This window comes from Dysidea avara, chromosome 9 (genome assembly GCF_963678975.1).
Source record: "Dysidea avara chromosome 9, odDysAvar1.4, whole genome shotgun sequence".
NCBI classification, from domain to species: Eukaryota; Metazoa; Porifera; class Demospongiae; order Dictyoceratida; family Dysideidae; genus Dysidea; species Dysidea avara.
Genome location: NC_089280.1, coordinates 29,937,208 through 29,950,279, shown reverse-complemented (window position 1 = coordinate 29,950,279; position 13,072 = coordinate 29,937,208). Strand labels below are relative to the sequence as shown.

Here is a 13,072-nt window from a genome sequence, read left to right as displayed (position 1 = left end):
GTGGTATTAATGACCATTTAATGCGGGTGCTCTGACGTGATGCGGGCGGAGGACAGGAAACTACATCCTCATTTGGAGTGGCCTGACTACTTAGAGACAGTGGTTGGGCAGTGAACAACAACTTTCACTTCTACGGCCAGCTACAACAACTTGAAATCATTTTATTGAGGAGTTACATGCATAGGCTATAGATTGCAATGATTTAAAAGCTCAAAGGTACGAAGCACTTGGAAATGTAGCCACAAGAACAGTGGCACTAGCCCATTATAGACCATTAATTAATGAAACAAGCTTGTTTACTATATACAAGTTCTTGTCAGTTAAAAGTATGCATCAGGTGCTAGGGCCAGCTGTTTGTGATTCACACACAGTGAAACTTTATAGAGTGGTTCTTTTCCACTACCAAATGACAATGTGAATTGTAGGGAAGATACTTTATGGGTACAACAGTACAAGTTTATACTATTAGAATTAGAAGATCACTACAAGTTCACCATTTGGTGACATGATGCAATAAAATGCAAAGTTATTACTTCATGAACATATTCAACAGGGTGTAAAATTAACAGTTGTATGGCTTGGTGTACTGTCCCTTTAAAAGGAAATAATATTGGGTGGTATAAATGCTTAGAAGTGTTTTATTGTGCTTTACCACTAGTGGTGCCAGCTACATTCATTCACTAGTTGTGGCTTTTTTGTTGAGGGTGGAGGTGAATACTATTGAAGGATAGCATGTGGCAAGGATATAGAAGAATCACTCCAGCAACATTTATTTTCAGCTACTGTACACATACTGTAACAATGAATTCACTTGTATTACAAATATCTCTGTTATCCTATTACCATGGTATTCATTCAAGGTAGTGATTTAAATTTATTATCTTACATTGTTACCAATTTCACAGTTTAGACACTTGAGGGTGAACACAGGCAATAGAGTCTGTACAAGTTGTTTATCACAAGCCCAAGAGCCTAAGAAATAAATTGTTCAACTTAGAAAAATGGGACACATTAACTGTGTCAGCCAGTATCTACAGAAAGGCTGAAAAGGCCTACTTGGCAGGTTTCAATTAAGCATGGTCAGATCAGCAAGTAGTTATAATCAGCGTTCATAACATTCATTGGCTAATAATGTGATTACAAGGTGTTGATGTAACCACATGGCAGCCAATGGTTTAGTTATAGAATGCACACATACCTTTGCTTACGACACCCTTCACAGCTATCACAGCATAAGTGATTGGCATTATGTTGGCCACCCAACGAATGCCACTAGGTAGTCCCTCCACTGGCCATATCACTCCTAAACAATAACCAATATCTATGATAATAATAATACAAAATAATATCATCCATATTAATGTGATGAGATAAATCTTAATGCTATTTACAGTGCTCTACAGGATAAGGCCATTCCAAATAAATTCTCTGTTTCCCGTCCTGGACTCAAGCATATTTGCATGCGGGCGGGCGGTCCATTTCCATTCTAGGGATGCGGCGATTATGCTGGCATAATTTCGGGCATAATAGGTATGTGTGGAATATGCTAGCATTTTGAGGTGATTATAAAGCTTTAACAGTAGGAAAATCTGCAGATTGCACAATTCCGTTAAAAAAGATCGAGATACTCTAATAGAGCAGTCAGAAACTCTAATAGAACAGTCATTGAATATTATTTACTCTAATAAAGCAGTCATATTGAAATGAAATTCTCTAATACAGTAACCAGCTAAAGAATTCAAGACTATTTGAAGCCTAAACATCAATGAAAATGGTCTGATACAGCAATAAACTGGCATTATTAGCCAATTATGGTGGCATAATTTTGGGAATAATGGGCAATTCTCAAAAGCATAATAGGTGATTTTTTGAGCACTGCTCAAAAGCATAATGCTCAATTTTTGGAGCATAATAGCCTCATGCCTATTCCATTCCTTCGTTATAAGAATGGCAGCTTTTCCCAGTATTTGCCAGGCATAACCATATAAAAAGCTGCATAAAAGCATGCTTAAGCTTGTTCCTTCCTTTTTAAATTGCAAAAATAACACAAACGTGAAGTTTGTGCTAAACTTGATAGCACTGCTGACACGTGAGCTTTACTAAGCCTGTCAGTATGCAAGAATAACTGGAAAATAATAGAAGAATACGGAATAATGGAATATTTAGAGCTGACAGTAACCAGATGCGGGCGGTGGACGGGAAACAGAGAATTTATTTGGAGTGGCCTAATATGCAGCTAATGTGCATGATTAGGCACCAGAATTTAATTTCGTTTATTATACTATATATGTAGTGGCATTATTAACAATTCAGCCTATTATATTTATTTATGATGGTTCAGCTTATAAAATGTAAGTATACAGCAGAGATGGATGCTGAAATTTCCATATTTTGGAACATCTGAGATAGCATTTTCAATTGAAGTAGCTATTCACAGATCTCAAGAGGAATAAAATATGAGTACTCTATTAGAGTGCTTGACTACTTTTGCTACATAGATGGGGGGGGGGGGGGGCTATTGCCTCCCTGTCCCTTCCTCCTCCTGTATGCCATGGTTATGCATTTGTATCCACTTATTGTGGTGTACCTACAGTGGACACTAGTGAGGCATGGGTCCTACCTATGAATACTAGTGCACTATCAACTTACAAGTAAGTGTAATTAGTGGAATATTATAAGAACTGACACGTGGACAAAGCATGGGTAAAGAACTAAAGCCACAGTATGTCTCTAAAGCAGATAAAATACACAGTATGTATCTATCGTATTGTCTCAAATTACGACTGGTCTTGCATAAATTCCTGCATCATATAGAGCATTATAGCAGAAATAAACACATGGTTTTGAAGAAATTCCTGGTCTCAAATGAATGCCTAGTGCACCATAACTTTTAACAATTCTGTGCAGTGTTTTGAACGATGAAGTGAAGAATGTTTCATAGATTTCCTTTTAAACTCGAATCTTTGAAGTATACATCAACGAGAGTACAACACCTTGGTTTATAAATCTGTGAATGCTGATCCTGCATATAAATGCATTCAGTGGCAGGGGTAAAAGTTGCTTGAAAAAACATTGAAAATGATACAGTATATATTCTGATAGAATGGCTATACATACTCCAACTGAGCTTTCAAACAAAAGTAATGAAGTTGACCACATAGACAGGCATTAGTCATTCCACACAAGTACACAAAAAATTGGAATTTTCAACTAGAGTAGGGACCATAGCACATCGATAAAAAGTACTGAAACAAGCTGGAGTAGTGCACGATTTTAAATCACAGTAAAACAATAAGAAGTGTTATATCCCTACTGTGCTCAAGATACCATGATAGAAATGCACAGTAGGGATATAACACTTCTTATTGTTTTACTGTGATTTAATATCGTGCACTACTACAGCTTGTTTCAGTACTTTTTATCCATGTGCTATGGTCCCTACTCTAGTTGAAAATTCCATTTATTGTGTACTTGTTTTAAATTAAAATTATTATGACTGGTGAACCCACACATACTGCATGACAAAAATGGTGCCACACTACTAATTATCATCTGAAAAGTGAAGTATCCATCACACTTTGTTGTCAGCTATGTACAACCCATTACACAGCATTACGAATCAAGAACTATTCGAAAAGCACCTCTCCAATCAAAGTAGCCACTATGAAAAATACGGACGATTTCAGTTACACATGCAGGGAAGCCATCATATGCTACTGCCAAATTGACACCTTTCACTGTCAGCAAAGATGTACAAGACACAGGAGGACATTAGTAAGTCCATGAAAAATACATTGTACATACTGCAGTATGCCCAAAGGAATGTGTCCAGCTGAAGCGACATCAAACAGTGAAAAAATCAAGCCTGTAGCCTTAGCCGTTATCTAGTTACACTTGTCTGAAGGCATCAATCAGTCAGTCAGTAGAAAATCCATTTAATAATTTTTTTAAAAATCGTAGCAACTTGTTGAAATGTTTTGGGTAAATCTGAAGACTTGTTTGGGCTTAGTTTTAACTACCTTATCGTTGTCAGGGAAAAGTGAGGCTGGTTTTTGGGTGATTTTTTTGTGGGCCATGCCCAAACCTTTGTGGTCTCTACTATGCAGTACTATTGTACTATATAATATTTACACAACCATGACAAGAACTGACAGACTGTACCTGCCAAATAGGAAGGAGCATTTGAAAACATTGATGCTAAAAACAGGACATCTATCAGTGTCTGTGAAAAGACAGATATCAGCAGCCCTACAAGGTAAGAATGAGATAATTATATAAAAACACTATGGGTAGACTATACACTGAGACTATATAGCTCCTAAGTGCAAGTCATATTGCATAAGACTGCTTTGAACTGTTGTACTTTGTATTTGGAGAAGGTCATTTTACCAATGGGTTACTCCTATTTGGCTGTTGTCACAAGACTTATGAGAGTGTATCCCATTGCTCCTCATCAAAAACCAATACACTTTGATTGTACACGCACACACACACACACACACACACACACACACACACACACACACACACACACACACACACACACACACACACACACACACACACACACACACACACACACTCTAGCATGCACACACGCACGCACACACACACACACACACGCACACACACACACGCACACACACAACACACGCACGCACACACACACACACACGCACACACACAACACACGCATATGTACACATACACAGCAAAGCAAGCCATTGGCTACCATGCTAAACCTGTGTGGTACTTAGGTGTTGTAAGTCAGAGCAGGAAAATACTACAGGGGCAGGACTAGTGAAACTGTACGTGTCTAACAGGTAAGGCACCTGAAGTCCCACTTGGACCTTCATCCACTAGGTGGACCAGTTAGTAGGTTACCAGGTTGCCGAGTAAACTGGAGCAATGTGAGCAAGGTTTCTTGCCCAAGGAAACAGCAACAACAACAACAACAGCAACTGGATGTAACTGAGCATCGAACCTGGAACCTTTCAATCACCAGGCCGGAGCTCTAACCACTTGGCTATGATGCCTCACACATGCACACACACAAGTACACACAGAGAAGTTGGACATACCTACAGTCATTGCTACAGAAAGAAGAAAACAATGTATTGATAAAGTGATAACAAAAATCATTCACAATGTACCTGACAAGGATATCAGCCAAAATATAAAGGAAGCCAGCACTATGTTCCCATGTTGCTCAACCTATTAAATACATTGGTTAGTTGCAAGTTAAAGATTTCTTTTCCAACTCACATCAAATACTCCAAACACTATAGCAACAATAACCACCACCTGTACAATAGCTATTACACTGTACAGCAGTAGTTCTGATAAGATCAGTTCTGTGATGGTTACACCTATGATAAGAAAAGTATGAAACAGCTAACAAATATGACATATTGCTATTTAAATTTATTTATTCTAACAAATGGTGTATTGTTCTATGCAGTGTTGATATGATGTCTTAGGGTACCGTAAATCAGTAAATTTTGCCGTCAAAAATTTTCATCAGTTGTATTGACAAAAATAAAATTATTTTAACTATACAATTAATTTGTACATACAAATATTAACATTAGGTATTCCGTCACATTTTTGTTTTCTACGCCAAAATTTTCCTGATTTACAATATATCTGTATGCTATATCCTAACCTGCTACATATGTACGATCCAATATGCCCTCTTTTTTCTCTTGTATAAGTGAAGTAGATGACACCAACATGGCTGTCCCAAAAATAGTTCTGCATACAAGAAAGACAAAATATTGTGACATTCCATTTGAACTGCTATATGACTGTCCCTACTAAACTAAAGGAGGCATTTAGTTTAGTAGGGACAGTTTAGTAGGGACAGGCATTTAGTTTATAACTATTCATAATTTTTGGGACTTTTTTGAATTACGTACATATTCCTGTTGTTACACTTGAAGATAATTTCTATACAAGCCAGAGCATTGCCTGGCACATGAATTATAACATTTTGACACCAAAAAGCATTAGCATTTCTAAGATGAAATATAGCACTTGGATTTGTAATATTTGTCACTCCTTTAGCTGATACATTAATATTCTGAACTTCTCTTGTCTGAAACAGAATCTTAGCTAGGGACAAAAAAATTGGCTCAATGCTGCATTGAATGGTTTTCTTTTTTGACCTGCAAAATTTTGTTCACCTTATAGTTGGGGTTCCAGTGGCGGATCTAGAAATTTTCAGAGGGGGTTTCAGATTCCATTCAACTTCAGCCTAGCTGTAAGTCGAAGACCAAAAAAAAAAGAAAAAAAAAAAAAAAAAAAAAAGGTCACAACCTGCTGTTCAATGCCGCAATTGTGATTTCAAAGGCAAAAGTATGAAGTTTCACCAGTAGAAAGTCCTTCTATAGCACACTATGTATAACTCGTGGCAATTTTATCACCCACACAACGACTCATCAATAAATTTGGGCGCACCCTATTTTCAGAGGGGGTTTCAGCTGAAACCATTGCAACCCCCCTGTATCCGCCACTGGGTCCTTTTACTGTGTCTGTCATTTGCAAAATCTGCTAAATGGATTTTACTGTATGACTGATAGTACAGTTTTGACATTGCATATAATATGTATATGGGCATGGCAGTATTACAATCACAACAAGCACTGTTACATCACAGCTGCTCCAGGTGCAAAAACATCTTTGAAAGTGAAGTCAGGACTTCCATAAACAACTTCAGTCAGCTGTAAACTGCATGATGAATAATAAGTGTGGTAACATATTTACTTACATTTAGGTCAACATTAAGAGAATACAGAGCAGTACTGTTGGTAATAGTCCTACTGATATTATCAATCAATCTTTCCTATAGAAAAAAAGAGCATGAAACATGTTATAGAACAATACTACTGGTTGTATAGGTGTAGCAAAATATTTTTAGATGGGGAGGGTGGGGGCTCTATTTCAGTTGGATGTAAAGCTACGTAGGTACAACAGTGAATGAATCATACATGCAAAGCATGGTCTCTCTAAGGGAGCAGACCCACAGAGTAAAATTTGGCTTTGAGTAAGGGCAATTTTATGCACTGGCTGCTCTATTAGAACAACTGACTGTTCTATTAGGGTATCTTGATTTTTTGCAAACTAAAATCAATAGTGGGCTCCAGTCCCCACCCCATCCCTTGAGGTTCTCATGCCCATAATGCACACAGAAGACATTTGTACTCTATAAATACACAAATGCTCAAATACATGTACAGAAAATGTCTAACATTAGCAACTTCATAGAGTTCAGATTCAGCCAGTTGAGTAAGAAACCGATCTAAAGATCAAAAAGAAATTATGTAACAAACAAAGACATAGCGGTCATCAGAAGTACTCAACTGGTAGTGTCTATTCCTAACCCAATGGTGGCACGATTAATAAGATCAACACTTGTCTGGTTTTGTTTGTCCAATATGTCAGTACAAGTTTGTTGATACCTGTCCACAACCGGTAGCATCACAAACTACACTGTCATGTGATCACTTACCGATCCACTACTGCTGTTGTGTAATTTGTTTGAAGCCCCATAGTGCCCCAAGCATCTCCATCTCTTATCTCCTCCAAACCATTTTGATAAGAAAAAACACTTTCCTGTGGAGGAAAAGTTTTCAAATATAATTCCAACTACAAAATTTTCTTATACCAAGTCAAAAATATCTCTGTTGAGCGATCTCAAGTAGAATTTACTGAATGAAACTCCCTCATATAAACCTATAGGAGAAAATACATGCGCTATACTATCACATTGTTAAACGCACTACATTGTGCCACAGTTGGTAACATGCATTAGTTTGATTTGGTTTATTGATTAGACTAGGACCAGTCTGGTACCACACACTTGCATGTGCACACACATCAGGGCCGTAGCCAGACTTTTATCTGGGTAGGTTCTTTTAGAAGAAAAGGTGGACCTTTTAGTATTCAGGGTGCGCTTCCCCACCATATGAAGCATGCTGAAGCTAGTGGGGTCTGGGGGCATGCCCCCTCCGGGAAATGTTTTGAAAATAGATATTAAAAGGCTGAATTTGGTGGCATTTCAGCCAATAAAAATAACACAATTTTTAGGCAGCACATTCAAGCTCAAGACCAGATATACATAGGATGACATCTGGCAAAATATCTCTACTGCTACTGTAATTATACCATCTGTGTCTAAGTATGTTTTTGTAACTGAATAAAATAATTAAGTAGTTATATACAGCTTTGAAAAGAGCAATGTAAACATGACTGTTCTATTAGAGTGGTTGACTGCTCTATTAAAGTATCTTGATCTTCTATTTCAAGCACTGAATAAGCTACTTGAGCACTTCATTTAGCTTGATGTTGCTACTCATTAGTGGCATTTAGTAAACCATGGACTTTTGCTACTGAAAATTTGGACTTGTATACTAAAATTGTGGACCTTTTTGCTACCTTTTTTCCAGAGGGCGGTTCTTCAGAACCCCCTGAACCCCTCCTTGCTACGGGCCTGCACACACATGCACACACATGCATGCACACACACACACACACACACACACACACACACACACACACACACACACACACACACACACACACACACACACACACACACACACACACACACACACAAATATACACTCAAAGCCATTACAAATACATTGAAAATGCCATTTAGAATAACCTGTTCGCCTGCTGGTGAACTTTTATTATATCTATTGTAGTACAGTGAAACTTGTGTACTAAGGGCACCTTGGGACTGACCAAAAGTGTTGTGATTATTAAGGTGTCCTGATTTTCCAGGTCAGTTTACATACTAAGGGATACTGTACTTTGGGACCACTATCAAATGTCCAGATTACACAGTTGTCTTCATTTTCAAGTGTCCTGATTAACAGGTTCCACTGTATGTACCTTAATGTGGTTTACCCAATATGGTATGCCTCTACCTTTGCACTTGAGTGTACATACATGCAGAACTTAGGCCTATGTTACTACTACAGTTGAACTGCAGTCATCCAAACCCCTGGGGACCACCTAGTATTCAGATAACTGAAAAGTCCATAACTTCAAGGTTGAGTGTGAAATCCGGCTCCTTTACTTTTGTGCAAAATGTAAAGCTTTATATATTTTCAACTACTGTAACAGAACAATGATTTTAGTGTTTGGCTGACTGAAAGTTCAGATAGAAGAAGAGAAACAGACAAACAGCTTAAGGTGACTGATAGCTAGAATCTCAAAGAAACAAGCTATATTCTCTGGTTCACAAATACTTACTGGTGTCATTATTGGTAAACAACAACTTCACATCTTTAACACTGTTCCCAACAGTGGCAGCATAAAAGGTTATCAGAATAGCTGGTAGAAGGATCAGTAATGCAATGTGTCTATATTATGGTAGACATAAATGGTACAATTGTACAGAGATACTCTTGCTCACAGTGTACTCTTGCATATCTTCCACAATGTCTTCACCGACATTGCTAAAATGTTTGTCACTGTTGGAGCTCTGACCTTGTGAACTGTAAAACAAGGCATAACTCCATGAGGTTCACTAATCTATTTTATAATGATCTCACAAATTATTCCAGACAATCATAAGTTAATTATGTACCCTCAATAACTACTTAAATTTTCTTTTCATGTTGCTTCTCACTTTGGACAAGCACACAAATAAAAAATTTAAGCAACTATCTTGAGCTAACATCATGTGTTCAAAACATCCATAAGCAACCATATTACCCAAGACATGAATGAGTTTCAATAATAGTAATTACTAATGAGCTATTTTATATCACTTCTATGGAATCAGCATCTGAATCAATACTAGTAGTCCAACAAACACAAAACTGAGAGATTGCAATACAAAATTACAACATCGTATGTTATTGATTTAAATTTGATCATTACTTACACTTCAATATTTTAAACTTCTTGCGAATCATCTTACTTGAACTACCTTGCTACATACACAATAAACCCATAATTAGACAGGCCATATATGGTGGAAGCAATTACCTCAGGGAGAGAAGGCCTTTCATGATCTAAAACATTCTTTGCATTTTCATTTTCCATAACATTCTCTACATCTTCATTTTCCAAAACATACTCTGCATCTTTATTTTCCAAAACATTCTGTGCATCTTCATTTTCCAAAACATTCTCAGCATCTTCATTTTCCAAAACATTCTCAGCATCCTCATTTACCCTTTTAGATGACTCATATGCCAGCTCCAAGAACACAGCCTCCAATGACTAGAATAATTTACATATCTGCTATAATAAAATAACTTCCCATTAGAAGTTATATGCATAATTTTAGAAAACCAGGCTTCCACACACACCCAGGTTTATGGACCAAAAACATTACGTATGCCATCAGCTTCAAAGTTTGGCCTATCATTTAGTGAAATTCTAGGTCAATAGCATATTGAGAGATTTAATGTGGAAGCTGCATGTTGTATGTATCAAATTCAGTCACATGTAAAGAAATGTAGGGAAATTATGAAGGCATATGTATATATACGTAAAAAGTTTGTGAATTTAATCAATAAGTCTCTACTATACACAGTATAGATATCAAGATAAATGTCTTACATCACATACCGGCCTACCACAAAAAACTTTATTAGAGGTGACTGCTCTTTAGTGGATCTTGATATTTTGCACTATAAAATTCTCTTCATTCACTAATTTTTACTGAAGCAGCTGCTTCAATTGTAGCTACACCATTGGCTACTGCAATCACTCACCGTAGTAATGTATGTTCTCATCAGATTTTCAGGTGATGACTGAGCCAATAACTTTCCATCCCTCATAAATCCAACCTAGAGGAAACTAGTATGCATTTCTACGTTCCCAATATATGTACGTATATATTTATGCCTTAAACAGATCAATGCTTGTCTACATAAATATTTTTCATCATCTAGTTTACTTTCATGTTTCCCATGATCTTTACCATCATTATCTGTGATTTTACATAAACTTCTAATACAATTAGTCATAAAAGGTACAAGGTCACTTCAACTTATGTTGTTTTGTAGCTAGCTAAATATGCTTGTACAATAGTAGCTAGTTCATAATGGATAGTGAAATTTTCTGCCCACCCGAATGACAAAATTTTCATGGTTAGTACAAGAAACAGGAAATCAATTTGGAGTGGCCAAATTTCAAAAGAACAGTTACACATGTGAACATACGTGACTGTAATTGGCTAAGCAAAAACCTCACCGCTTTAGTCAATTCCTCAATTTTTATTTTATTGCTTCTCTAGTGTCTGCTAAAGTAGTATGAACAACAAAAATTTGATTTGCACAACAACTATATGGCAAATTAATGATAGGTGTTAACTAATTGATGACTGAAACAAGCTATGAAGGCTCAATTGTTAACTATGAAGGAGCAAATTTATCGAGTGCTTTCCCTGCATTTCTCCTTGTGCATAAAGAAGAAGGCCACTCCAACAAAGATGGTACTGCATTGTAATCAAGTGCCCGTAAACTATATGTCATTTACTGTATGCAAATACGGATTGAAAAACACTGATTAGTCAAGTTGAATTATGCTTATCTGAAGGCATCAGTTGGATACACGTGTTGTATTTGAGAAATATAAATTCCTAGGTTGCTTTGATGGTACTTTCAAGTACCAAGCAGTATCACTGCAAGTAGACATTTATTGATGGCTTGGTAATACAAAATACTATGGTATTTGATGTTAAAACTTAGAAAAATGTGCAAGGAAATAAAGTCCTTACAATGTGAGCCATCTTGGCCTCCTCGATATAGTGAGTAGTGATAATAACTGTTGACTGTCTAGTAGTAGTCAACTCCACAAGATGTCTCCATATTCTGAGGGGGAACACAGAAGGCTGTAGCATTCAGAAATGTGTAATTAATTGTATACTTAATTTATGATTTTCATGTGCGTGCGTGCGTGCGTGCGTGTGTTGTGTGTGTGTGTAAGTTTGTGCATTAGTGTGTTCACATATCAGTACAGCATGAGATCAAACACATGTACATACTTCACTCTCAGTAGTGGATCAAGCCCCACAGTAGGTTCATCAAGTATTAACAGTGATGGTTCCTGGAGTAGTGCTACAGCAAACGATACGCGCCTCTGCTGACCACCACTGGAATACCACAAAAAGAGCAAGCATTTTAAAACAAATCATACTGTATAAGTACTACCTGAAGCTCACAACTCTTCTATGAAGAGACGGTAACTCCAAAAGCTCAACCAGATAACGTATGCGTTCTTTAATTTTCTTATAAGACATGCGATGTAGTACACCAAAGAATACCATCAACTCAAAAGTAGTAAATTCAGGAATCAGTCCAATATCCTATGAAAAACCCAACAGCAGTAACTCTTTGTGTTTTGGTCCTGTACCTGAGGCATATATCCTATGTCTTTGCCAGGAACACGACTCTGCGTGATACCTGGCTTTGACCCAAGCACTGTAATTTCTCCATAGTCAGGGTCCATACTACTGAGGATACATCTCAGTAGTGTGGTCTTGCCACAACCACTAGCTCCTAACAATCCAAAACTACAAAACACACAGAAGATGATGGTAGCATAATGAAATATTAGTCCACATGTGAACTATTTATATTCCTATATTCAGGGCCGCCCACAGGGAAGGGGGGGGGGGGGGCAACTGGGGCATTTTGCCCCGGGCCCCAGCCTGAAAGGGGCCCCATGCAGGAAGCCTCATGAAGGGCCCCCTGAATACCTGTTTAAAAGATCGATATACTCTAATAGAACAGTCAGATCTAAATACTCTAATAGAGCAGTCACAGTATTCTTCAGAGGAGCAGTGTAGCAAGCTTATAGATAAGGAGATATGGTTGGTGATGGGTAGTTATTGTCATTGTCAGTAGGTTGTAACCTTTTTTTTTTTTTTTGGTCTTCAACTTACAGCTTGGGTGAAGGGCCCCACTTTAACTCTTTGCCCTGGGCCTTCCCTGCCTATATTTGCATGATTGCAAGGTTGTACATAAAAAGCACTTTACAATAATTCTTGCAACAATTTCTTCAAGTACACACTTCTGATTTAGCCAGTAGGTAGAGTAATTTACCT

The 13,072-nt window shown here is 37.4% G+C and overlaps 1 protein-coding gene across 1 annotated transcript in view; it reads right to left on the bottom strand.

Annotated features, from left to right (window-relative positions):
• Positions 1–13,072, bottom strand: part of LOC136267412 (ABC transporter G family member 20-like) — a 48,386-nt gene that overhangs the window by 33,247 nt on the left and 2,067 nt on the right. The window contains exons 2-22 of the mRNA XM_066062563.1: positions 12,379–12,538; positions 12,177–12,331; positions 12,011–12,118; positions 11,744–11,837; positions 10,737–10,811; positions 10,003–10,239; positions 9,899–9,947; positions 9,425–9,506; positions 9,262–9,371; positions 7,667–7,734; positions 7,511–7,614; positions 7,363–7,460; positions 7,251–7,300; positions 6,770–6,844; positions 6,652–6,722; positions 5,666–5,754; positions 5,266–5,369; positions 5,154–5,214; positions 5,082–5,093; positions 4,162–4,248; positions 1,199–1,303 (exon numbers count right to left, since the gene is read on the bottom strand). Of these exons, the coding sequence (XP_065918635.1) occupies positions 1,199–1,303; positions 4,162–4,248; positions 5,082–5,093; positions 5,154–5,214; positions 5,266–5,369; positions 5,666–5,754; positions 6,652–6,722; positions 6,770–6,844; positions 7,251–7,300; positions 7,363–7,460; positions 7,511–7,614; positions 7,667–7,734; positions 9,262–9,371; positions 9,425–9,506; positions 9,899–9,947; positions 10,003–10,239; positions 10,737–10,811; positions 11,744–11,837; positions 12,011–12,118; positions 12,177–12,331; positions 12,379–12,538 (1,994 nt within the window). The remainder of the gene's footprint in view (positions 1–1,198; positions 1,304–4,161; positions 4,249–5,081; positions 5,094–5,153; positions 5,215–5,265; positions 5,370–5,665; positions 5,755–6,651; positions 6,723–6,769; positions 6,845–7,250; positions 7,301–7,362; positions 7,461–7,510; positions 7,615–7,666; positions 7,735–9,261; positions 9,372–9,424; positions 9,507–9,898; positions 9,948–10,002; positions 10,240–10,736; positions 10,812–11,743; positions 11,838–12,010; positions 12,119–12,176; positions 12,332–12,378; positions 12,539–13,072) is intronic.